This window comes from Salmo salar, chromosome ssa20 (assembly GCF_905237065.1).
Source record: "Salmo salar chromosome ssa20, Ssal_v3.1, whole genome shotgun sequence".
NCBI classification, from domain to species: Eukaryota; Metazoa; Chordata; class Actinopteri; order Salmoniformes; family Salmonidae; genus Salmo; species Salmo salar.
In genome coordinates this window covers 6,643,037-6,670,111 of record NC_059461.1, presented here as the reverse complement: position 1 = coordinate 6,670,111, position 27,075 = coordinate 6,643,037, and the positions used below count along the sequence as shown (strand labels likewise).

At 42.9% G+C, this 27,075-nt stretch overlaps 1 protein-coding gene and 1 long non-coding RNA gene across 16 annotated transcripts in view; one reads left to right on the top strand and one right to left on the bottom strand.

Annotated features, from left to right (window-relative positions):
• The window catches only part of LOC106580186 (ataxin-2), a 30,250-nt gene extending 3,390 nt beyond the window's left edge, over nucleotides 1–26,860 (bottom strand). For 2 of the 15 annotated variants that reach the window (XM_045704280.1, XM_014160968.2), the window contains exons 1-20: nucleotides 26,368–26,850; nucleotides 20,073–20,106; nucleotides 19,736–19,795; nucleotides 16,383–16,454; nucleotides 15,293–15,443; nucleotides 14,068–14,082; nucleotides 13,023–13,156; nucleotides 12,794–12,885; nucleotides 12,408–12,644; nucleotides 10,591–10,757; nucleotides 9,078–9,293; nucleotides 6,714–6,893; nucleotides 6,329–6,505; nucleotides 6,005–6,112; nucleotides 5,808–5,878; nucleotides 3,572–3,885; nucleotides 3,285–3,351; nucleotides 2,973–3,119; nucleotides 2,080–2,097; nucleotides 1,424–1,496 (exon numbers count right to left, since the gene is read on the bottom strand). In XM_045704280.1, the coding sequence (XP_045560236.1) occupies nucleotides 1,424–1,496; nucleotides 2,080–2,097; nucleotides 2,973–3,119; nucleotides 3,285–3,351; nucleotides 3,572–3,885; nucleotides 5,808–5,878; nucleotides 6,005–6,112; nucleotides 6,329–6,505; nucleotides 6,714–6,893; nucleotides 9,078–9,293; nucleotides 10,591–10,757; nucleotides 12,408–12,644; nucleotides 12,794–12,885; nucleotides 13,023–13,156; nucleotides 14,068–14,082; nucleotides 15,293–15,443; nucleotides 16,383–16,454; nucleotides 19,736–19,795; nucleotides 20,073–20,106; nucleotides 26,368–26,447 (2,413 nt within the window). In that variant the 5' untranslated portion in view covers nucleotides 26,448–26,850. Of the gene's footprint in view, nucleotides 1–1,423; nucleotides 1,497–2,079; nucleotides 2,098–2,972; nucleotides 3,120–3,284; nucleotides 3,352–3,571; nucleotides 3,886–5,807; nucleotides 5,879–6,004; nucleotides 6,113–6,328; nucleotides 6,506–6,713; nucleotides 6,894–9,077; nucleotides 9,294–10,590; nucleotides 10,758–12,407; nucleotides 12,645–12,793; nucleotides 12,886–13,022; nucleotides 13,157–14,067; nucleotides 14,083–15,292; nucleotides 15,444–16,382; nucleotides 16,455–19,735; nucleotides 19,796–20,072; nucleotides 20,107–20,730; nucleotides 20,910–26,367 lie in introns of all 15 variants that reach the window. The other 13 variants (XM_045704290.1, XM_014160979.2, XM_045704288.1 and 10 more) reach the window with 12 other exon arrangements.
• On the top strand, nucleotides 15,325–17,072 carry LOC106580189 (uncharacterized). Its single transcript, XR_001322833.2, has 3 exons — nucleotides 15,325–15,461; nucleotides 16,541–16,601; nucleotides 16,831–17,072. It is a non-coding gene; the product is annotated as an uncharacterized lncRNA (long non-coding RNA).
• Nucleotides 26,861–27,075: the final 215 nt, after the last annotated feature.

Genomic DNA, 27,075 nt, shown 5'->3' with positions numbered 1-27,075 from the left:
CCTATATCGACATAAAATGTCTTCCCTGTGGCTCAGTTGGTAGAGCATGGTGTTTGCAACGCCAGCATGGTGTGTGCAACGCCAGGGTTGTGGGTTCGATTCCCACGGGGGGCCAGTACAAAAAAAGAATGCATGAAATGAAATGTATGCATTCACTACTGTAAGTCGCTCTGGATAATGTAATAACCTGAAAGGGCGCTCAGCAAGGAAGAAGCCACTGCTCCAAAACCGCCATAAATAATCCAGACTATGGTTTACAACTGCACATGGGGACAAAGATTGTACTTTTTGGAGAAATGTCCTCTGGTCTGATGAAACAAAAATAGAACTGTTTGGCCATCATTATGTTTGGAGGAAAAAGAGTGAAGCTTGCAAGCCGAAAAACACCATCCCAACCGTGAAGCACAGGGGTGGAAGCATCATGTTGTGGGGGTGCTTTGCTGCAGGAGGGACTGGTGCACTTCACAAAATAGATGGCTTCCTGAGAAAGGAAGATAATGTGGATATATTGAAGCAACATCTCAAGACATCAGTCAGGAAGTTAAAGCTTGCTCGCAAATGGGTCTTCCAAATGGACAATGACCCCAAGCATACTTCCAAGGTTGAGGCAAAATGGCTTAAGGACAACAAAGTCAAGGTATTGGAGTGGCCATCACAAAGCCCTGACTTCAATCCCATAGAGAATTTGTGGGCAGAACTGAAAAAGCGTGTGCGAGCAAGGAGGCCTACAAACCTGACTCAGTTACACCAGTTCTGTCAAGAGGAATGGGCCAAAATCCACCCAACTTACCGTGGGAACTTTGTGGAAGGCTATCCGAAACGTTTGACCCAAGTTAAACAATTTAAAGGCAATGCTACCAAATACTAATTGAGTGCAAGTAAACTTCTGACCCACTGGGAATGTGATGAAAGAAATAAAAGCTGAAATAAATCATTCTCTCTACTATTATTCTGACATTTCACATTCTTAAAATAAAGTGGTGACCTAACTGACCTAAGACAGGGAATTTTTACGAGAATTAAATGTCAGCAATTGTGAAAAACTGAGTTTAAATGCATTTGGCTAAGGTGTATGTAAACTTCCGACTTCAACTGTATGTGCAGAGGGGCACAGCCTTCTTAAATTCAATATTAGTCTACAGTACTGAATTTACCCTATGACATGGTTTCCAAAAGCACTGTTAATCAGAGCAGCTCCCCAGCAGACTAGACAGCAATATCTAGCACGGCTACGACCCCATGCAGGCCAGGTGTTACAACTAAAAATATACCTGCACACGTGGTCTTATTCTCTTTTGACTATGTGTTTGCTAGAATGCTTTGACTCCATACGTGTGTCTGACATACCAAGATGCTGAACTGTGCTATTAGTGAAGATAGGGGACTGCATGGGACAGACAGCATTGCCAGTGAGCATTCTCACCTTTACCTGGTCTGTAGGGCTTGGACTGGCTCACCGTCATATGAGGCATCTGGACATGGTACATGGCTGGAGACTGAGAGATGAGATCAGAAGAAGACAACGTTTAACCAACTGAAACCTTCCATTGATTCTCCGCCCCCCCCAACCTTTTAACTTTGACTCTCTTCTTATCCACCCACACTCCTTGTTCACAGCATGCCGTGTGGACTTGGAGTGAGAAGAAAGGTTGGCTGGGCACTTACCTTAGACCACATGGATACAGTGCAGCTGTCCACCAATGGGGTCCAACATAGCCCATTTACTAACCTGAATGAACATTGACCATGCACTTCTTATTCTATCTGCAAACATTAATGCAGGCTTATCAAATAGAGACGTGAGAATTTCTCTGCACTGCTTCAGTGTTTGTAAACTGTGAGCAAGAATGACATAATACTAGTCATATTATTCTAGGCCTGGGAGAAAGAGTAAGAATGCCACTTAAGAAAGCTGTTAAAACAAGGATGAGGTTAAGTTCTTGATAACAACTGTAGCCAATTGCAATAACAAATTGGCAAACCAACATCTGATGAGACATTTTCAAGCAAGCAAAACATCTCATACGGATTTTGGCAAAAAGGTAAGAAACAAGTAGATAGCTTAAGAAATGCACGAACCTTCCAGATAATGCTTTTCTAATGGAGAGAGAGGAAAGAGAGGAAAGAAAAAAAAGAACCATTCTTTAGTTGCTCGTTTTTTTCTTTAACCAGAAATGATTCTCTGAACTCAAATGACCGATGTTGGATTACCAACAATTTCTTATAGCAACTTCAAAACCGAAATATATTTTAGAACAATAAATCACTTAGAGACAGCGAGTCCAGAGAAATCACCATCACACCATTATATATTTCACAACAGATGAACTTGTCTCACAAACTGCATTCACTCAGAGCTCTACATTACTTCCAACTACCCTATAACAAAACACTTATCTTCAAGGCTACACAAAAGTTAAAAAAAAAAACAATTAGAGATTCAATTCAGAGAAAACAATTCAAGCTCGACTCGAACCAACCCAAAGTCTCTGGAAATGTCACAAACCAATATAAACAAGCAGTAGGCTACTGTACATGACTTCACGGTGAGTTTATGGCTGTAGAATGGTGAAGACTGGTCAAGTGGGGAATGGTGAAACGGTGACCAGACAGGCCAAAGTGAGAGGAGAGGGCCTCTAACATGTGCATGCCACAACTGCATATCCAAATTCAGCTGGACCACACAAATACACCCCCTCTCCCTCATTTCTTCCTGTTGCATGATACATTCCTTCCAAGGAGAGAGATGCAGGGTTGATGCAACAGAGAGGAGAGGACAATAGTGAGATGATGGGAAAGGAGGCCAACTAAATATTTTAGAACACTCATACATCTTCCTTGATGCTTAGGAACTCTGCATGCCAATCATTAACCAATTATCATTCAAGGGTATGTCTGAGCTTCCACAAGTACTCTTCTTCTGAGCTGCAGAGGCATGCAGGTGGGATGGAGAGTGTGTGCATATGTCTCACCTGAACCCCAGGGCTGACTGGGGTCAGAGGGTACATCTGGGGGAAGCAGACAGTCTGGCTGTAGACTTGTTGGGGCTGCTGCACCACGATGGAGGGGCTGGGCTGGCCCTGGGGCCGCGGGGGGGTTGGAGTGGTGGCCGGCTTGGGCTGCAGGCCACACGCACGCACACACACACACACACACACACACACACGACAGGGAAACTCTATAAAAGTCACTACAGCGTAAAAAGGAATGTCTGTCTCAAGTGGCAATGTCAAAAAGCAGGATGAGACTAGGTATGATGTTACTGGGGCAGTCAGACAACTAACCTGAGTATTGAACACCCTAGGTTTGAACTCATGGGCATTAGGATTGAGAGTCGACTTTATGATTTGACTGCGGACCGGGAAAAAAAGAACACATAGTTAACTCGAGACAAAATAATTTATTCCCTCAACGTGAGCAATCCCTTGAGTTCCAGGATGATACATTTTTCGCTGGTCAGTTGTCGTTTTGAGCCACATTCCGTTATTTGTGCTTACCCTCAAAGAGGCCCATTCTAAAACAGCAACTCAAATTGAAATAATGGGAGCAAATGTGTGGCCATGACACTCACTCTTTGACTGGCTCCTTTTCTTCTTTGTCCTCAGGCTTGGCCCCTCCGCTGAAGGTGGGTGCAGATGTCTGGACACCCTGTGAGGTCACGTCAGGCCCCCTCTTCTGCTCCGGGGCAGTACAGAGGGTAGAGGAGGAGGATGGTGCTCCAGGGCTGCCTGCCTTGCTGCTCCCGGTGGGGGCCACGGCGCCCTCCTCAGACCCCTCCAAACCCTTGTCCAGAGGAAGCTCCTTGGGCTTCTCTCCCACGGCATCTGGTGGAGGCTTGGTCATCATCTGCTCAAACTGTGGATCTGGGTTAGAGCTGGACTGCAACTGAGCGAGAGAAAGAAAGCGAGAAAGAGCGTTTTGATCGCAAGCCGATAGTAAGTCAATACGTCTAGCAATGAAGAATTGGTAGTTGGTTATCCACGAAGAATTGACAGCATAACAGTTTTATGTTGGGTTTTTTTTTCAACTAGCTGGCTAGATATATTATTACGATTCACAAACAGCTAGCTGATAATTATGAAGTAAAACATTTTCTTTGTATATATTATATATGGAGCACCTACATTTCAGAGGCACTCGCACTCCTCCCTGCTGTGTTATGTTTCTGTTGCCATTGTCCTAGCTGGAAAAAGGTTCAGTAAATAGTGAGGTGCAGCCAGCGTGAGGTAATACAGCAGGGAGGAGTGCGAGTGCCTCTCAAATGTAGGTTGTTCATCCACTCTAAATTTCACTTCCTTATGTTCTAAAATACATTTTACCAAGACAAATATGATTATTCATGTTCTGAATCGTTCAGTGGGGTCTTTCATTAAGAGCCAGTTTGCGCTGTTCTGTGAAGGTAGTAGTACACAGCATTGTACGAGATCTTCAGTTTCTTGGCAATTTCTCGCATGGAATAGCCTTCATTTCTCAGAACAAGAATAGACTGACGAGTTTCAGAAGAAAGTTCTGTTTCTGGCAATTTTGAGCCTGTAATCGAACCCACAAATTCTGATGTTCCAGATACACAACTAGTCTAAAGAAGGCCAGTTTTATTGCTTCTTTAATGAGCACAACAGTTTTCAGCGGTGCTAACATAATTGCAAAAGGGTTTTTCTAATGATCAATTAGCCTTTTAAAAATGATAAACTTGGATTAGCTAACACAATGTGCCATTGGAACACAGGAGTGATGGTTGCTAATAATGTGCCTCTCTACGCCTATGTAGAAAAATCTGCCGTTTCCAGCTACAATAGTCATTTACAACATTAACAATGTCTACACTGTATTTCTGATCAATTTGATGTTATTTTAATGAACAAAACATGTGCTTTTCTTTCAAGGACATTTTTAAGTGATCCCAAACTTTCGAACGGTAGTGTATATCAGAAAAATCGTATTTCGTAACCTAATATATCTGATTATAAGCACCGTGCTCTGTTGTCATAGCTGTGCAAGTTTCGGGCGAACAACTTGAGAATTTGACATGTTGTGGTCGTCGTCTTTAAAAGTTGTTTCAACAGGTTACAAACATAACACGAGCTGAATTCAATAGAAAAGGCTTTGAAAATAAAAAGCTTGTTGTATGCTCAGAGATCTGCTTGTTTTTGTGAGAAATATTTTTTTCTAAATGGATTTTTGAAATAATATGAAAAGCATATACTAAAATATGAAAATATTCTACGTTAAATATTCTATGTCATCTCTCAAAGTTGATATCCATCTTACCGGTATATTGTTTTATGTCCTGCGGAGAAGAAGACGAGTTCAACAGGAAAGTGAGCCTGTCATGTAGCCAGTAGCATTAATTCTTGCACAGAATCCAGCCAAGCTGGCACAATGCAATTTTCTTTATTTTTGACCACTTTTTCTCTGGCCTCCATTGATTTAGTTACCCAAATTCTGGCCATCCTGCAAGGGTAAAAACTTTTGAACGGATTATAAAAGAGACATGAGGTTTGGACCATTGGTTTTCTTAGAGGATTATCTACACAATTAAACATTATTTTACCCATTAGTAAAAATATACATTTTTGATTGGACACCCTATCAAATGTAATATTTTATGCATTCTCCACATAAGAACATTCTCAAGAGAACGTCTGCGGAGAATGCACTCGGAGAATGACAGCGTGGAGACAGTAGTATGCATATTGAGAAACACCTTAAGATTCTTTGTGACAACTTCTGTATTTTACTGTCAATACTTCTTGATGAAGGAAAGTGACACTTCAATAAATGCCTGATAGTGAGGACACTTAACTTACCCTAAAATCTACACTAAATTTCTTTAAGTTGTCTATTTGTTTTCTGTGGTCTGGTGCCATGGAGGGGGGTCCTGCAGCGAAAGAGAAATAAAGCGAAAGCGAGAGAGAGGAGACATCGATCATTTCACCGCTACAGTTTCATTTGAGACTTTGAAATATAATCTTCCTAAAAAGTGAGCTGTGTCCACACTGCAGACCTTTAGAGAGGGGTCTGCTGATACTAGGGGGGCTCTCCAGGGGCTTCATGTTCTCCTTGTTGGCAGTAGGGGAGTTCTGTCTCTTCTCCTGGACCCGAGACTCTTTTGCTATATCGAGGGAAGAAATAGAGGAAAAGGGTCATCCTCAGTTCTATCGTCAAGTGCGGCCTAGCAAACTGCTTTGTTTCAGACGGTTTAGCCTGAGCTACTAAATCACAGCAAAGGGGAGTCACAATTTTACCATTGTGTATCAACTCTTCCCAAAATGTTCTACGTATAATTTTTTTTTAAAACAGTCTGCATGGATGTGGAAAACAGACTTACCCTCTGCTGAGGGAGTGGCGGCCATATCCCGGGCGGGGCTAGCAGCAGTGGGTGATGAGGCTGACTGCGTGCTAGCAGGTTCTACGGGGGTGGTCCCAGTCTGGGCCAAGGGGAGGGAGGAAGGGCCAGGGGAGGCCCCGCCCATGCTGTTCTGCCGAGGGGAGCGAGGCCTGTGTGCTTTAGGAGAGAGCAACGAATGCTGTTAACTGAAAGTCACACAGAACTACATCCCTTGCACTACATAGCCTTCACAGCTACAATACACACACACACCCCTACTATGACCATGCAGTGGCTATTTGAGTAACATCTCTGTACAATCCAAGCTATTTTGTCAGGGGGTGTCATTCCCATCCCAATCCTGAGAGACAGAGTGGTCTCTTACCTCCGCTGACCACAGAAGACCAGGTGCCACCGGAAGAGCTGCTGCGGGTTGGCGGGGGCACAGGCACCTCTCCTGGAGCATTGTGGGGCATGAAGTCTACTCCTGGAGGGACTCTACCCCCAGGGGGAACTCTATGGGTGCGTGGGGTGCGCTGTGTCTTCGGTGACATCCTGGGAGGGCCTGGAGGGAGAGAGATGGTCGTGAGACATCACATCATTTAGATAGAAGCGGAGGTAGGGACTGCAATCATCCATTAGTACGAGTAGTGCTCCGTCTGTTGGACCAGGGATAGCAGGGACGCCCCTGCCAAAGGAAAAGGTTCAATCAAATTAGCTGTGGGCCTCCCGAGTGGCGCAGTGGTCTAAGGCACTGCTTTGCAGTGCTAAAGGCGTCACTACAGACCCAGGTCCGATCCCGGGCTGTGTCGCAGCCGGCCATGACCGGGAGACCCATGAGGTGTCGCACAATTGGTCCAGCTTCATCCGGGTTAGGGGAGGGTTTGGCTGGCTGGGATGTCCTTTTCCCATCGCGCTGTAGTCATTTGTGGTGGGCCAGGCTCATGCACACTGACTTTGGTAGCCAGCTGTGCGGTTTTTCCCTCCTACACATTGGTGCGGCTGGCTTCCGGGTTAAGCGAGCAGTGTGTCAAGACGCAGTGCAGCTTGGCGGGGGTGTGTTTCGGAGGACGCAAGGCTCTTGACCGTCGCCTCTCCCGAGATGAACTCTGGAGCTCTGTCAGAGTGACCATCGGGTTCTTGGTCACCTCTCTGACCAAGGCCCTTCTCCTCCGATTGCTCAGTTTGGCCGGGCGACCAGCTCTAGGAAGAGTCTTGATGGTTCCAAACTTCTTCCATTTAAGAATGATGGAGGCCGCAGTGTTCTTGGGGATCTTCAACGCTGCAGACATTTTTCGGTACCCTTCCCCAGATCTGTGCCTCCACACAATCCTTTCCCGGAGCTCTACGGACAATTTCTTCAACCTCATGGCGTGGTTTTTGCTCTGACTTGCACTGTCAACTGTGGGACCTTATATAGACAAGTGTGTGCCTTTCCAAATCATGTCCAATCAATTGAATTTAGCACAGGTGGACTCCAATCAAGTTGTAGAAACATCAAGGATGATCAATGGAAACAGGATGCACCTGAGCTCAATTTCGAGTCTCATAGCAAAGGGTCTGAATACTTATGTAAATAAGTTATTTATTTTTTTACACATTTGCTAAAATTTATAAAAACCTATTTTCGCTTTGTCATTATGGGGTAGTGTATGTAGATTGATGAGGAAAAACATTAAATTCTTTTTAGAATAAGGCTGTAACGTAAAAAAAAAAAAGGGGGGGGGGGGAAAGGGAAGGGGTCTGAATACTTTCCGAATGCACAGTATTAAATGTATTTTATAATATTTTCATGATGGTAAAACGTTTTCAGTGTAAACTTTAAAAAAAATAATGGACCTATATATTTTTCTTTAAAATCATCTTTGAGAACTAACAACCACCAAAATAAAAACTAGACAGTCAAGGAGAACCTAAAATTTCCAAAATGTTGTGGAATCGGGCTCCCATTGATTTTGTTATAATATTTGAGTCACTCAGATAGCACGGCATAAACCATGGCAAAATGTGTAGAATTGCAGGAAATTTGCTTTAAACTACAATTTCTTCTCTCAGAGCCCCAGACAGAATGTGTAGAATTGCAGGAAATTTGCTTTAAAACATATACATTTTTGTCTCTGCAGACAAGAGGGCCTCAAATATTCGGTTGGAGACCGCAACATTGGCCATGCCCACACGCACCCCCCCCCCCAACAATAACTGTCACCACTGCTGAAAACAAATCCTAGGAGAAACACTGATCATGAACACATACACCATATTTACATTCAACAATACAATGGCCATCAATTCACCCAGTGGACATAAGCACTCACCAGTCTGCCTGACAGCAAGACTTTCACTAGTTCCTGGCGGTTTCAATGCCACACATGGGAGTGTTACCGGTGAGTGAGACACAGCCCCCTGGAGAGACTGCCATGAGTGACCAACACCATACACAATTCACACCACAATGCAATCTGTGTGAGTTGAGGAGAGGGAGAGAGCGAGAAAGAGAGCACGAGAGAGAAACAGCGAGTGAGAGGAGGAAAGATAGTGGTAGGGTGAAGACGAAAATACACAACAACAACAAAAAATCTCAAAGTCCAAAGCCGTGACTCAAAAGCAGCGTCTTGTATCAGGAGATTAGTGAGCGAAACACTACGAGAGGAGCAGTAGCACAGCTAGCCCAGTGTCAACGTAGTTCAGTGAGCCCAGTGGTGCATGTGGCTCTGTGTGTTCGCCACTCTGTTGGGAGGGAGGTAGCTACCTTCGGAGGATATGCGTCTATTGGGCATAGTGGAGACGAGAGCTGGAGCGCCGTGAGCGGAGGGGTGAGACGAGGGCCGGGAAGCCCGCGAGGGAGGTCTGGAGGGAGGCCGGGTGGGTGTGGCCACCCTGGTTGGGAGAGAGGAGGGCCCTGACTGGTAGCAAAAAGGAGGACGCAAGGAGGGAGATGGGCAGGGAGATGGCCACGAGGTGGTACCTAATAGGGACAATTGAGAAAGCAAAGAAAGAAAGAGGACAAAATATTAAATAATGACAAATAATAGGGAGAAGTGCTAAATAGGAGGGATGAGGTCTATGAGGAAAAGGAGGGTGATTCAAGGAAAGGCGGAGAATGGTTTCGGTAGAGAGAGATAGAAACAGCACAGCAAAGAAGAAAGAACTCCAGTGATTCTGATGAAAACAGTATAAACTTGAAAATGGTCAAAGAAACTTAAAACAGGTGCAGAACAAGAGGACATTTCAGGAAACGAAACTCAATTCACATTCAAATTGTTAATGTAGGACGAGATGCATGTAATGAACGTTTTTGGGTGAGAGGATGACCCTAGTCCCTGAAACGCGAGGCCAAATCCATATGGGCCAGTTTCGCAGACACAGATTAAACATAGGCCTGGACTAACAAGCACATTCCATGGAGATATTCATTGTCAAAGAAAGGTTTGAAATTAAAAATCACACTGCAGGATTAAATGAGGATTACAGTATTCTTTATTCTGTGTCAGAATAACCTGAGTCCTACAGGTGAAAGTCTTAACTCAAATGTTGCATTTCGGGAAAAAGGAAAGGATTTATATTCAAGAAAAACTGTTCTGAAGACTCGTAAGCATACCGGTGAACTGAAAACAAGGAACGCTGAAAACGAGGGATTGTGTAGATTCAGGAGTCTGAGATGGACCCATGCAAGGAGAACTAATGTCCTATAACTAACTACCCTATAACTATAGGATGCCTGTAACAACCCACTCAGGGTGAGAATCTCAATTGCATTTCCTTGATTCTTCATGTCCTCTCTCCTCGCCTCCTTCTCAAAACCCATTGGATGAGAAGGTCAGAGGTCCCTCCCCTCTGACCTCATCTAATGGGTTTTGAGAAGGAGGCGAGATGACAAGGAATCAAGGAAATGGCTCCCGAGTGGTGCAGCGGTCTAAGGCACTGCATCTCAGTGCAAGAGGTGTGCGTCACTGCAGTCCCTGGTTCAAATCCAGGCTGCATCACATCCGGCTGTGATTGGGAGTCCCATAGGGCGGCGCACAATTGGCCCAGCGTCGTCCGTGTTTGGCTGTCATTGTAAATAAGAATTTGTTCTTAACTGACTTTCCTAGTTAAATGGTTAAATATTATTGAATTGTTTTTAACAAAAAAAAGCAATTGTGGTTCTCCCAGGGTTACCCGACACACATACTTCCTCTAGCTTTGACAATAGTGCTGTCTCATTCTCAGTAATTGTGTGGTATCATTATTGTTCTGTGCTCTAGGGTACAGGGGGTCCTTACCTCCGTTGAGAACCCGCTGGTCGGCTCCAGAGCTGGGGCTGTAGTCATGGGGACTTGACCGCGGAGGTCCGCTGCTGCTCTGGACCAACTTGGGGGAGTTCTGACGACCCGCTCCCCATGACATCCCCTCTCTGTTCCTCTGGCCCGGGGGAATGTACTTGTTTTCTCTATGGAGAGATCAGAGACCCAGGGGGACAAGTTACAAACTAATGCAACTGCCACAATGTCAAATCAGAGTTGTGAATTGGTGGAATCCTGCAATAAAACTACAAGCTTTCTTCTGAAATGTTCACAATGGAACAAGAGCTTGAAGACACTGCAGTTTGCCAGTATGCTAACCCTGCATGACTAAAGGAGCGAGTTACGAGTGACTGTCTGAACATGGCTGTAGCAACCCTTACAACCAGCAGGTAGCCTAGTGGTTAGAGTGTTGGGCCAGTAACTGAAAGGTTTCTGGATCGAATCATCGAGCTGACAAGGTAAAAATCTGTTGTTCTGCCCGAGCAAGGTATTTAACCCACTGTTTCCCGGGCGCCGAAGACATGGATGTTGATTAAGGCAGCCCCCCGCACCTCTCTTATTCAGAGGGGTTGGGTTAAATGCGGAAGACATTTCAGTTGAATGCATTCAGTTGTACAATTAACTAGGTTTCCCCCTTTCCCTAAAGTGTTGGTCCCATGTTTCATGAGCTGAAATAAAAGGTCCCAGAAATGTTCCATATGCACAAAAAGCTTATTTCTCTCAAATTTGGTTCACAAATGTGTATACAATGCTGTTATACAATGCAGAGAATACAATGCCGATAATTGAATGTTCCCTTCTCTACCATAAGCCGCCTACAACGTTGTTTTGGAGGATTTGGCAGTACGTCCAACCGGCCTCACAACCGCAGACCACGTGTATGGCGTTGTGTGGGTGAGCGGTTTACTGATGTCAACGTTGTAAATAGAGTGTCCTTATGGTGGCGATGGGATTATGGTATGGGCAGGCATAAGCTACGGACAACACAATTGTATTTTATCGATGGCAATTTGAATGCACGGAGATAGAGTGACGAGATCCTGAGGCCCATTGCCCTGCCATTCATCCGCCGCCATTACCTCATGTTTAAGCATGACAATGCACGGCCCATCGCAAAGATCTGTACACAATTCCTGGAAGCTGAAAATGTCCAGGTTCTGGCCTGCACACTCAGACATGTCAATGATTGAGCATGTTTTGGATGCTCTGGATCGACGTGTACGACAGCGTGTTCCAGTTCCCGTCAATATCCAGCAACTTCACACAGCCATTGAAGAGGAGTGGGACAACATTCCACAATCAGCCTGATCAACTATGCAAAGGAGATGTGTTGCTCTGCATGAGGCACGGACTGGTTTCTGATCCATACCCCTACCTTTTTTTTAAAGGTATCTGTGACCAACATGTATCCAGTGTTAATCTGCTAAATTGTAATTCTTCGCTACTATGGCCTATTTATTGCCTTACCTCCTCATGCCTTTTGTACACACTGTATATAGACTTTCTTTTTTTTCTACTGTTTCATTGACTTGTTTATTGTGTTATTGGCTTGTTTATGGTTTATTCCATGTGTAACTCTGTGTTGTTGTCTGTGTCACACTGCTTTGCTTTATCTTGGCCAGGTCGCAGTTGTAAATGAGAACTTGTTCTCAACTAGCCTACCTGGTTAAATAAAGGTGAAATAAAATAAAATAAAAATAAAAAATATGAACTGTAACTCAGTAAAATCTTTAAAATTGTTGCGTTTATATTTTTGTTCAGTATAATTATGTTGAACTCCCCCCTCAGAGAGCCACCTGTTGAGTGTGTGTGGCTCCCGCTCTCCACGCTCTCCCTTCTCTCCGCGCACCACGGCTGAGTACTTCTCCTCCTCGGTGCGCTCGTCGTTCTCCAGGGCCACGCGGGCCTTGTAGGTGGCGCTGGCCTCGATCTCCTGCGCCAGCTGGGCTGCCCGTGCCTCCCGCTTCAAGAACTCCTCTGAGTTATCCCGCTCCAGGGCAACACTGCATGGGGCAACACAGCTCAGGGCAAACCTTAGACACAGACCCGTCCCCAAACACACAAACAAAGCTAGGTGGGTGCTACACACTGGTAGTGGATGAGGCAAGTTCCTCCTTGATACACTTGACTGTGCCTGTACGAGGGAGGCGTGAGCGGAATGAGAGAAGCGAGTGCTGCTTACGTGTAGGTAGACAGGCTGCTGTCATAGGTCGACATGATGCCATACTGCTCTTCGTTGTACTTGAACATGTCATTCGGGTCCCATCCATTAGACTAGAGAGAGAAGAAAAAGAGAGAGGAGAGGTTTTTGGTCAGATGGCGTAAACTGATGGTGAGTAACAGCGTTTTGCTACAGTGTGCACTAATGAACACACCCCGGTACATGCAGAGCACTAAATGGAAAGCAATACCACGTCTGTGTCTAGGGACTCCAGGCTGCCTGTGACAACGTGCTGCTGCTGCTCCCCTCCATCCCACGGCTCCAGGTCCTTCTCCTTGTGCTCCCCGTTGATTCTGCTGCTCACCGCCGTATCCGTGAAGTTGTCTACATGTTACATCACACATTCATATTTATATACAGTAGACAGACACGCATGCAAACAGAGGGGCCAAACACACACACACACAGTGCAGGTGTCGAGGGGTACCACATACAATGTGCAGGTGTTAAGAGGGTACCACACACACACACACACACACACACACAGTGCATGATCACTGCTTTGGCAGTGATCATGTCAGGCTAGCCATTAGACAGTCACAACCCAGAGGTAGCAAAATCAAAGGGTTGACATTAGGGAGAATGAGTACAGAAATCAATGAGGGTAAGCAACAACAAAAAACATGCACTTAGATTGCAGTCATGTAGGATGAAATATTTGACTTATGGCCTGTCTGGAAATGGGATAAGGCAGAATTGATTGAATAAGCAAAATGAATGTTAGAATGCACGAGCCAGATTCTTATACTTGAGATCAGAAGAGAAAAGTGCCATATTTCAGCACAAATCTTTGCGTTGTACACCTGTGTAAATACTTTGATGTGGTTCAGTTGCATTTATTCAATAGATTCGTCCAAATCACACTTTGTTTTTCTAAAATCACCCCTCTGGCTTTACTTTACTGCAGAACTAACAGTCAAACCCATCAAACTTCTAACGGACAGACGCCCGCAAAAGGAGTAGTTTCTGACATCAACAGTATAAAGACATCACATGGGTATTAGTCCATGCCGTTATGTAAGTCGAAGAATAAAGCTCTTTAGAGAATAACGAGATTCGGGTGGGGTACTGGTGGGTCGCCATTGAAATACAGTCTGACTGAAACAAGTTCAATATGAGGATTGTCCATTAGCAGAGTTTGCATTTCCGCAAAGCTTTAGAGATATGACAGTTTAGTCCCTTTCAAAATGAAAATGTGTCAACAAAAGTGCAAGAGCAGAAAACAGACATATTACCTGTGTCGGTAGAGACTACACCCATTTGAGGAGAGAGAGACATGGAAGAGAAGGTCAGTGGAGAGAAGACAGGTAGCCTAAACCTAGCCTACCCCTAGGGTTCCCAACCTTTTTCCTAAAGCACCACCGTATATGAGGTTTCCATTCCAACCCCTTAGTTATGTTTCTTTCCTTTTCAAACCAAATGGGTTACTGATAAGGTTATGGGTTAGCTGTTCAATATGGCACATGGCCATCATGTTTTGGAGATATTGTATGCATATTGTATGCATCTCAAAATGATCGGCAGACGTGTGCAAGCCTTAACATGTGGCATTTGCCGTTTGTCAGCTGGAAACTGGGTTGGCTAGAACAAGAACACTGATCCAAGATCAGATCCCTGGACACTCAGGAATGCTTCAGAATTGGAAGTGGGGAAGCCCTGATCTAACCCAGCTCTCCTTCACACAGTGCCACGTCACTAGTTGATTTGATTACAATGCTAACTCCCAGAAAGAGTATCATAGTTCACTGTGAAGTGTATGGGCCCTGACAGGTTTAGAGGTGATATACAGTGCAGTCAGAAAGTATTCAGACAATCCATTTTAGAAAAAGTGAAGGTAAAATCATTTTCTTCCTCATCAATCTACACACAATACCCCATAATGACAAAGTGAAAACAGGATTTTAGAAATGTTGGTTAATTTATTAAAAATAAACAGAAATATTCAGGCCCTTTGCTATAAGACTCGAAATTGAGCTTAGGTGCATGCTTTTTCCATTGATCATCCTTGAGATGTTTCTACAACTTGATTGGAGTCCACCTGTGGTAAATTCAATTGATTGGACATGATTTGGAAAGGGACACACCTGTCTATATAAGGTCCCACAGTGCATGTCAGAGCAATAAAAACAAGGCATGAGATTGAAGGAATTGTCCGTAGAGCTCAGAGACAGGATTGTGTCGAAGCAACATCATGCTGTGGGAATGTTTTTCAGCGGCAGGGACTGGGAGACTAGTCAGGATCAAGGGAAAGATGACCGGAGCAAAGTAGAGATCCTTGTTGAAAACCTACTCCAGAGAGATCAGGACATCAGACTGGGGTGAAGGTTCACCTTCCAACAGGACAACAACCCTAAGCACAATCTTTGTATTGGCCAACAAATAAACATCTATTTGTGCATCCAGTCAACTTTAGGGGACAGTGACAACCTGGAGTGTATAGGTCTTGACAGTAGGCCTTACTTTTACTGGCAAAATTGAGGTCCACGTCTCTGAAGTGCACCACCACCACATCAGAAGCCTTGAAGATGATGCTTTCCACAATGTCTTCCTGTCGTGGGCCCTCGCTGGGCTTAGGGATCTTCCTATGGGCTGCATCTAGGACCATGTCACACTGGGTGGACAAAGAGTGGTGAGAGCTAAATCACTTATGGTTGTAAATGCTTGCGTTCGCCTACTTCCTGGAGGAAATGCATGGTTATGTTTTACATTTATTTTGGTTTTGTGTGCTTGACATAAGATTATGAACACTGTCCGTAACTGAGCCATACAATGCATTTACCCTGAATGAATTAACGACAATGCTGTTAAACTTGAACCTAATGTTGAATGTAGGCTAAAGCCCTATTCGCACGGGACTAATTACTATAGAACGTTGGTTGTAATAATTACCCCAGCATATCAGTTTCTCCATTGGATGATTCAGACAGGATTTGTTTTAACCAAACTACCCCTGTAATTCTTTTTTATCCTCATTCACAATTGATCATTATGACGGAAGCCTGGAGGCTCTTCTAGACGTGAAGATATTTCAAATATAGGCCTAATGACCTTCAGTTCAGAAAGTCTAAATGTATATCAATAAGAACCATGAACTGTAACCTATGCAGATATTTAATTACCTGATGTATTTGGCAATTTATTAATTGGCACAATATCGTCCCCTTCATCTTTTAAAAGAGAAGTATGGCACTAGGAATGTTGATATGACAAAACAGATCATTTATCTGTAGGCTATGTGCATAGCAATTTGTTTTTAAGCATCAATTTGTTCCCATGTTCTTAACCAAACTGTGTGCCGCACGTGTTAAACTCTAAAACTTATCCCATCCGAATAGAGCTTAAGGTCCATTTAATATATATATTTTTTTTATGTAAGCCTCCTTTTCTATTACCAAGAAAGATTGAATATGCTGGACCTCAGGTTACAGAACACTGCTCCAGCCACAACAATTAATTGGCTTGTCACCTAATAGGAAAAAGGATGGAGCAGTATGTATTCCACTGTGGTGAATGTTGAAGAGTTTCCATTGTTTTATATGATCCTCCTTACCTCTGGGCCATATGTTTTAAACACTCCGTCATAAACCAATCCATTTTTAACCTTCAGTTCGCATTTGGATCCCTGAAAATTAGAAAAACATCTTATTTTCATACACATGAGTTATACTGTTTTGTTTAACTCAACTATAACCTTTGCCCTGATGCTAGGAATAACTCCATTGGCAGTCTGAACAACACATTTTAAAGACATGCTCCATAACTTTGACTAGTAAGTGTTTTTAAACTTCTCGCTTTGGGCTGGATGTGTCAATGTGTAGTTCATACTAGGGCTGGGCAGTACACCATATTTTACTATATACTGGTATTGATGCACGGGCTGGTTTGGGTTTTTACTTTACCTTGTATAACGGTATTTCAATGTTTGATTTGTTAAGTGTCTTATGCCACTCCGTCCTGTGCAATAATGTCCGTTTCCCTCTCTCCTTCCAAACACCAAGCCCCTCCGCATGTCACTCAAGGAGAGCTGTTTATTGCGCTACCACCAGAGATGGAAGAGAAAGCAAGACACCCCACTCGCTGGTTTTTTTCTGGTTCAATGAAAGTAAATTAACTAAGTAGACCAGACCCAGCTGCTATTGCATAGGTGTCTATGGGAGACCCACCCTGTTAAGTACACCGGAACGGACCTTTTGTTTTCAATGGTAAACGACCTGAGTGAATTATCTTCATTTGTCCACCATCTTTGCTACCACCCCGAGTCACAACCACTCAGTGAGTCTGCATGGTCAATGAATGCAGTGAAGATGCAATGCTGCAGATGGTGACAACAATGCTGCTTTCCACTTTGCGTCTTAATATAAATCCACAAGTGTTCTGTAAGCACAATATTCGTTTGTTACTGTCTGTAAACAGCTAGTTTGTCTTTTCTTAGCGAGTTGTCTAAAATAAATCTTGTTAGCCACTAATGCTAATCGCTAGCTAATACATCCCGATACCAGTACTGGTGTATGCCTAGATCAGTTTGTCAAATGGTACATTCTAAATCGAAGAGGAATAGGCGATGCATGAATATTATAGCAACAATAAGAGACAACATTTAATAACATTAGTGTCCACTGGGAAACACGGCCAACACTTTGGTTCCTACCGTGTCACAACCTCTCCCTGGCTTTTTCATTCTATGTCATGTCAAACACTAGATTCAAAGTATCCACTATATTCCAAATTTGTTAAAGTTTCATTGAACAGTATTTTAACAATTAGAATGGACAAGCCTCATTAAAAACCCTTTGACTGTATGTGTTGCCACCAATGATTATATATATATACACACACACACACAGATGACTGAAGGGGGGGGCACTATTTTGAAGCCACCATCTTGGCACACCTACACCCTTGTAAAAAATATTTGAAGCTGTAGAAATTAATTTACTCATGTCCACTTGTTCCCCCCCATGTCTATTACATTAGACACATTAAAGCATACTTTTAAATTGCATTGTGAGCAAAAACATTTCCTTTAAAGTATATATTTTTTTAAAGCACTACCACAAAGAAATACTTAAACATTTAATTTTGGCCTTGAAATACTGTAGAATTCCATAGTTTTTCTGAGGAGAGCCAATGTGGCTTCAAAGCCTCATTGGCCAAAACATAGCATCAACAATCCAAATTTATATATATCATTGGTGTAGATCTCCAAGTCTGGTTCATCCTTGGGAGCAATTTCCAAACGCCTGAAGGTACCACGTTCATCTGTACAAACAATAGTACGCAAGTATAAACACCATGGGACCACACAGCCGTCATACCGCTCAGGAAGGAGACGCGTTCTGTTTCCTAGAGATGAACGTACTTTGGTGTGAAAAGTTTAAATCAATCCCAGAAGAACAGCAAAGGACCTTGTGAAGATGCTGGAGGAAACGGGTACAAAAGTATCTATAGCCACAGTAAAACAAGTCCTATATCGACATAACCTGAAAGGTCGCTCAGCACGGAAGAAGCCACTGCTCCAAAACCGCCATAAAAAAGCCAGACTACGGTTTACAACTGCACATGTGGACAAATTGTACATTTTGTAGAAATGTCCTCTGGTCTGATGAAATAAAAATAGAACTGTTTGGCCATAATGACCATCGTAATGTTTGGAGGGAAAAGAGGGAGGCTTGCAAGCCAAAGGACACCATCCCAACCGTGAAGCACGGGGTGGCAGCATCATGTTGTGGGGGTGCTTTACTGCAGGAGGGACTGGTGCATTTCACAAAATAGATGGGATAATGATATAGGAAAATTATGTGGATAAATTGAAGCAGCATCTCAAAACATCAGTCAGGAAGTTAAAGCTTGCTCGCAAATGGGTCTTCCAAATGGACAATGACCCCAAGCATACTTCCAAAGTTGTGGCAAAATGGCTTACGGACAACAAAGTCAAGGTATTGGAGTGGCCATCACAAAGCCCTGACCTCAATCCTATAGAAAATGTGTGGGCAGAACTGAAAAGGCGTTGCGAGCAAGGAGGCCTACAAACCTGACTCAGTTGCACCAGCTCTGTCAGGAGGAATGGGCCAAAATTCACCCAACTTATTGTGGAAGGCTATCCAAAACGTTTGACCCAAGTTAAACAATTTAAAGGCAATGCTACCAAATACTAATTGAGTGCAAGTAAACTTCTGACCCCCTGGGAATGTGCTGAAAAAAAAAAGCTGAAATCACTGAAATGTCAGAATAATAGTACATTCTGAAAATAAAGTGGTGATCCTAACTGACCTAAGACAGGGGTTTTTACTAGGATTAAATGTCAGGAATTGTGAAACTGAGTCAATGTATTTGGCTACGGTGTATGTAAACTTCCGACTTCAACTGTATTTGATGTAGTACGCAATTTTCGGGGACCCTTTTTCATGAGCGTTACTTTCAGAACTACTGACTAAAAAGTATACAAAAATACCAGAGAATCTCTTTAAAAACAATGAGTTTAAAAAAACATGCAGTTAAAAAGCTGAATAATTTATTAATTGCAGCTTCACTCCGAAAAACAGATGCCTCTGTTCTTTCAAATGTATCATCTGTCAATCACACATGGCGTAATTATCGCAAGTGCAGATTTTGTGGAGAAACGTGTGACTATTGCTTACTTGATTATGCAATACATTTGACTCCATGTTACCACTTCAGTGACTCGACAGCTCTTGTAGCGTGCTGTCATCAGGATTCCAGCGACCATTAACTAAAACTATGTCCAGTATTTCCCCTGCTATGAGGAGTGGGGACAACTTCCATATATAACTTGCTCTGCTACCTCTATGGAAATATGTCCTCAATTAGTTTGGTTTTGCCAGCCTTGATCATGTATAAAGTGATGGGGGTAGCTAAGAATAATAAGAACAGGAGGGAACATACCACTACTGATGTCAAGACATGGACCATCCTCATGTTTGCATATACACCATTGAAGACAACCTGAAAGACAAAAAAAAAATGTATCATACAATTCAAACCTGAGAGCCCAAAACAAAATAACACTAAAGAAAACATCTGCACTTATTGTGGACAAATCCTGTGACAAACCAAGCAACTGAGTACGTACCAGTGTGCCGTTTTTTTTCTCTCATTAGGAAAGAAACCAATAGTAAATAAGATACCGTTCAATTTCACAATCTAGGCTATCTTCCAACTTCACCTGCCCAATAGAAATATTGGGATAGAAAAATGTAATAAATGATTAAACTTAACTTACTGCTGCCGAAGTACCTTTGGCACTATGCCGTCCCCTGAATAAAGACAAAAATAATGGTGAATATCATTGTCATTAGGGCAAGTTTCACTAGAAATATTGCCAGCTCACTAACTGTGCCGTGGTTACTTCACTTTCCCACACACAATCATTTCCATCTGGATTAGAGGTAGCTAGGCAATTTATCTGCAATTGTCGGTGCCAAAGCCTCCATCTTGCAACAAGATGTAAAGCAAAACGTTGCGTAGAAAGGTGGTGTGCTGACATAGCCTTGCTACATAATTGGTAACGGGATTTGTGATTCTCCATATCCGTTAGAGCAAGTGTCAAACTCATTCCACAGAGGCCGAGTGTCTGCTGCTTTTTGCTCCACCATAGTACTTGATGAATTAAGGTCACTAATTAGTAAGGAACTCCCCTCACCTGGTTGTCTAGGTCTTAAAAACAAAACCCACAGACACTAAGCCCTCCGTGGGACAAGATTGACACCCGTGTTAGAGGTTCACTAATGAAAAGTCTTGCAATACATTTTTCCAACTGTTATTGGCAATACTTTCTTCGTTCCCGATTCGGTGACCAGTTGCAGTTGGTTCTACAAAATCCAGTGAAAACTCGGCAAGATATTTAATCCACATTTTTGCACAGAGTGAAGTTCCCTCACCATTTTAGCTGCCAGACAACTTGCATTTCCCAACATATTTTCAGGAACTAGTCCTTTCCAGATGATGCGGCCACATCAAAGACGATACAGCAGGGTTCCCCAACTGGCGGGCCACATTTTATTAGGCCCCTCAGGTTTTCTATTGGACATAAGAGTGTAAAAACACTAGCCTGTTTGGGCTAGGGGGCAGTATTGAGAATTTTGGAAAAATATGTGCCCATTTTTAACTGCCTCCTACACCAACTCAGAAGCTAGAATATGCATATTATTGTTCCGGTTTGGATAGAAAACACTCTAAAGTTTCTAAAACTGTTTGAATGGTGTCTGTGAGTATAACAGAACTCCTATGGCAGGCAAAAACCTGACAAGGTTTCATGCAGGAAGTGGCCTGTTTGACAAGGAGTCGTGCGTCTTGCATCTGTTTATTGAAGAGTAAGGATCTTAGCTGTAACGTGACAATTCCCAGGGCTCCAATAGGCTCTCAGGACCCGGGAAAATCATGAAGGTTGACGAGGCAGCCTCAGGCTGAAACAGATAATCACCTTATCCAAGTGTCCCATTAGGTGACAATGGAATGAGGCGCGTGCGCGATTAGCCCCCGTGGAGTATTTTAATTCGGCTGTTTAGTTTATTGCAGATTCCCGGTCGGAATATTATCGTTTTTCTACGAGAATTTTTTTGTCACGCCATGCGCGCGACCGTGGATTACCATTCGTATAGTGTCTAGAACGCACGAACAAAACGACGCTATTTGGATATAACTATGGATTATTTGGGACCAAACCTACATTTGTTATTGAAGTAGAAGTCCTGGGCGTGCATTCTGACGAAGAACAGGAAAGGTAAGAACATTTTTCTTATAGGAAATGTTATTATGGTGAAGGCTAATCTTGCCGGGTGTCTAAATAGCTAGCCGTGATGGCTGGGCTATGTACTTAGAATAATGCAAAATGTGCTTCATCCGAAAAGCTATTTTAAAATCGGACATATCGAGTGCATAGAGGAGTAATGTATCTATAATTCTTAAAATAATTGTTATGCTTTTTGTGAATGTTTATCGTGAGTAATTTAGCAAACTGTTAGTAAATTCCCGGAAGTTTGCGGGGGTATGCTTTTTCTGAACGTCACATGCTAATGTAAAAAGCTGTTTTTTGATATAAATATGAACTTGATTGAACAGACATGCATGTATTGTATAACATAATGTCCTAGGTGTGTCATCTGATGAAGATCATAAAAGGTTAGTGCTGCATTTAGCTGTGGTTTGGGTTTTGGTGACATTATATGCTAGCTTGAAAAATGGGTGTCTGATTATTTCTGGCTGGGCACTCTCCTGACATCATCTAATGTTTTGCTTTCGTTGTAAAGCCTTTTTGAAATCGGACAGTGTGGTTAGATAAACGAGAGTCTTGTCTTTAAATAGCTGTAAAATAGTCATATGTTTGAGAAATTGAAGTAATAGTATTTCAAACGATTCAAAAATCGCGCCACTGGATTAGACTGGCTGTTACGTAGGTGGGACGAATTCGTCCCGCCTAGCCCATAGAGGCTAGCAAATCAGCTCGAAGTGATAATTTTGGAAATCTGTTCCAACGTATTCCCATGCATAATAGAGACACGTGCTTGTATACAAATGTAAGTAAGGTTTGAAATGATTGTTTTAGTCAAATATCTGTTTGGGATTTTTGCGTTCAATTTGCAGTCTACAAATTATTTGTAATCATGTTCCGGACCCCTGACCATTCTCTCCAGGAAAAATAAGAATAAAAAATCGGCCAGCGGGTGAAACTAGTTGATGATCCCTGCAGTACAGTATGAAGACATCAAGAAACTGCTTCTTCAATAGAAGAAAACAAATCAACGGGTCTAGCAGTCATTTCGTGTTGAGCTGCGCATGTGCAGGCCATCAAATGAAAGGCACTATTTCAACATAAATTAGTTTGACAAAAAATGAAAACATGCGTTTGTCACTTTCACAAGGTTGTAGTACTGACTGGTTCAGCTACTTAAGACATTTGCTCAAATCTAGGTTTTGCCTTTTGAATTAGAGAATCACTTCTCTCTTTTACTTTCCAAACCCCGGTCTGGTATGTCGAGTGCGCTTCTCGTGACATGCTCCCGAAAGTATTGCGATGTTGCGCCAAAGATGGTGGATAAATGAAGACGGTTCACTCAGGCCATTTACCATTGAAAAAAAATTGTCAGTTGCTGTCTGCTTAACGGGGTGGTTATTCCATAGATGGGTTAGCTGACAACTTCATAAATTATGCGCACGCTTCAATGGGGCATTAGTCCATGAGTTGATGTTATTCTGGATGGCCAGATAACTACCAACATTGACCATTAACTGTCACGTGGAAAATTGTGACTAATTTCGGCTAGATTCATCTTGTTCTTGATACCAGGTCTTGTTTTGGGGTGTTTTTGACTGATTTCAGGTCAATGCTAATATGGCTAAAATCGCTAGCTAACTAACAATGCATGAGAGAAGTTCTCATTGTGCAAATGTATTTATGTTTTCAATAAACATTGGAGAAATAGTTTACATGTTGGCAACCATCTAAGCCAGTCCAGTCTCTTTTGCCCCATAGTTGAGCACGCTTCGGTTTTGTTAAACAACCAACCCTTCAGTAGACACCAACGTGATAGCAGCTAGATCTGGTCTACTTATAAACTGAAACACATTTATATAAGTATTTAGACCCTTTACTTAGTACTTTGTTGAAGCACCTATGGCAGCAGTTACAACCTTGAGTCTTCTTGGGTATGACGCTACAAGCATGGCACACCTGTATTTGGGGAGTTTCTCCTATTCCTCTCTGCAGATCCTCTCAAGCTGTCAGGATGGATGGGGAGCGTTGCTGCAGAGCTATTTTCAGGTCTCTCCAGCGATGTTCGATCAGGTTTAAGTCCAGGCTCTGGCTGGGCCAATCAAGGGCATTCAGAGACTTGTCCCGAAGCCACTCCTGCTTTCGTTTGACTGACTGCTTAGGGTCATTGTCCTGTTGGAAGGTGAACCTTCGCCCAAGTCTTAGGTTCTGAGCGCTCTGGAGCAGGTTTTCATCAAGGATCTCTCTGTACTTTACTCCATTTATCTTTTCCTTGATCCTGACTAGTCTCCCCGTCCCTGCCGCTGAAAAACATCCCCCAGCATGATGTTGCCACCACCATGGTTCACCGTAGGAATGGTGCCAGGTTTCCTCCAGACGTGACACTTGGTTTCATCAGACCAGAGAATCTTGTATATCATGGTCTGAGTCTTATGGTGACTTTTGGCAAACTCCAAACGGGCTGTCATGTGCCTTTTACTGAGGAGTGGCTTCTGTCTGGCCACTCTACCATAAAGGCCTGATTTGGTGGAGTGCTTCAGAGATGGTTGTCTTTCTGGAAGGTTCTCCCATCTCCACAGAGGAACTCTAGAGCTCTGTCAGTGACCATCGGGTTCTTGGTCACCTCCCTGACCAAGGCCCTTCTCCCCCGGTTGCTCAGTTTGGCCTGGCGGCCAGCTCTAGGAAGAGTCTTGGTGGTTCCAAACTTCTTCCATTTAAGAATGATGGAGGCCACTGTGTTCTTGGGGACCTTCAATGTTGCAGAAATGTTTTGGTACCCTTCCCCAGATCTGTGCCTTGACACAATCCTGTCTCGGAGCTCTACGGACAATTCTTTGGCCTCATGGGTTGGTCTTTACTCTGTCAACTGTGGGACCTTATATAGACAATTGAATTTACCACAGGTGGACTCCAATCAAGCTGTAGAAACATCAAGGATGATCAATGGAAACAGGATGCACCTGAGCTGAATTTCGATTCTCATAGCAAAGGGTCTGAACCTTATTTAAACATCTGTTTAAATGTTTTTATAAATTTGCCAACATTTATAAAAACCTGTTTTCGCTTTGTCATTATGGGGTATTGTGTGTAGATTGCTGAGGATTTTTATTTTATCTATTTTAGAATAAGGCTAACGTAACAAAATGTTGAAAAAGTCAAGGGGTCTGAATACTTTACGAAGGCACTGTAGATGACAGCATGTCACACAGTGCAAACAACATATCTACCCACATGCAAGAAGCATTTCTCACTCTGTACAAAACATGGATTTCATATTTTTGTGTTTTTGTTGAACCAATGACATTTCGAAGATACTTTTTTTTACCAAATCGAGAACAAAGGCAGCATCACCAAGAACAGGTTACTTTAAAAATCTATGGCAGCGTATGTATAGGGCTTTCTTGTAACACCCTGTGTGAAAACATATACTGAACAAAAATATAAACCCAATATGTTACAATTTTACTGAGTTAGTTAAAATAAGGTATTCAGTCAATTTAAATAAATAAATTAGGCCCTAATCTATGGATTTCACATGATTGGGCAAGGGCCCAACCACTTGGGAGCCAGGCCCAGCCAATCGGAATGAGTTTTTCCCCACAAAAGGGTTTTATTACAGACAGAAATAGTCTTGTTTCATCAACTGTCTGGGTGGCTGGTCTCAAACGATCCCACAAGTGAAGAAGCTGGATGTGGAGGTCCTGGGCTGGTGTGGTTACACGTGGTCTTCAGTTGAGGCAGGTTGGACATACTGCCAAATTCTCTAAAACAATGTTGGAAGCAGCTTTATGGTAGAGAAATGAACATTCAATTCTCTAACAGCTCTGGTGGACAAACTTGAGACATCTGTGGCATTGTGTTGTGACAGAACTGTACATTTTAGTGGCCTTTTATTGTCCCCAGTGTATAATGTCAGGTGGATGGATTATCTTGGCAAAGGAGATATGTCACTAATAGGGATGTAAACTAATTTGTGCACAAAATGAGAAAAGCTTTTTGTACAGATGGAACATTTCTGGGACCCTTTATTTCAGCTCATGACACATGGGACCAACGCTACATGTTGCATTTTATATTTTTGTTCAGTATAATTATCACATTGCTGATTCTGTTGCAAAACGTTTTGCAACAAGCCATTTACTCAAAACAGAAACTCAAACAAGAGTTTCTATTGGACAAAATCAGGTAGGTCCCTCCCAGTTTCGTTTACCATTTCAGAACCAGAAGTAAAAGGAGCAAACTGTTTCCGTAATGAATACACCCCTGGCTTACATATTGGTAGCTAGAAATAGCCGATTTATCCAATAATACCATTTGATGCTGATACAATGGCATGAATTAATGGTAGTTGGCTAACCTAGCCTAAATCTAGTTAAGCTAGTTATGTAGTATATACGTTTAATTCGTTGCTGTATATGCATCCTCTTGTCACAGGGTTATCCTGTGAAGCAATTGACGAAGGACACAAACCAGCAACCACTGCTAGTTTACTAATGTTCTCAATACTCGTTAGCTACTAACAAACAGATGGAGCTACCAAAATAACTAAGTACCGCAAAACTGCTGGATTGTGTGTCAGCATGATTCGTAGGCCTAACGTGCTAGCTGGCTGGCTAAAAACTTGACCACCACCAACGACGTAGTAAGCAATCAGGCCCCACTGAAATGTGCATTCACATAACACACGTTTTGACGTTTATCGCGGAAATGTCAGTAACTGTAACTAAGAGCATAATTAGCTTAGGTAAATTTTCAAATGTTTGCATTATATTTGCTAACTAAAATGTCGACTGAATAAATCACCGACCTGCCCAAATTCTGTCGTCCGGCCCCAGCGGCAGCACCACCGCCGGGTTTGCGATTACCACCGGCCTGCTTCATTGACATTATCCCATAAACGACAACGTTTGCGGTGTATTCCTAATATCTCAAAAACACTATACACTGCAACCAAATGATGAAAATATAATATTAGGCCGAGTTAGCGAGCTAGATAGCTTTTTTTAACGACCGCTAACGCCAACTTGCTAGTTCAGCTACTCGCGCATGTGATTCAAAACCTTAGAGAACCTTGATAGCTATTAGCTTACTTAGCAAATAGCAGGCTAGCTAACGTATGTGTAATGCCTATTAAAACAGAACAGTTAGCTATCCTCTTTCAAAATAAATACAATATGCGCCGATTACACTTAAGTAATACATTAGTGACTTGAACCTCGGGTCAATTTATTTTTCGATTTGCTCAAAGGGGATTCTCTCTTCGTTGCTAACAGCGAAAGGAGCAGGTATAACGTACGCCGGCGTCTTCTTCTTTGAGGTTTATTGGCAGAATCCGCTCAGTGTATTGCCGCCACCTACTGTACGGGGTTGTAAAACATCCCCCAAAACAAAAGATGTCATTCACCTACTTTCCTGGCACAACCTGTTAAACCAAACACGACGTACGCAATCTGCTTGCGCTTGTCATGATTAACTGATCATGCCCTCGAAGCCGGTGTTTGTTGGATATATTGTT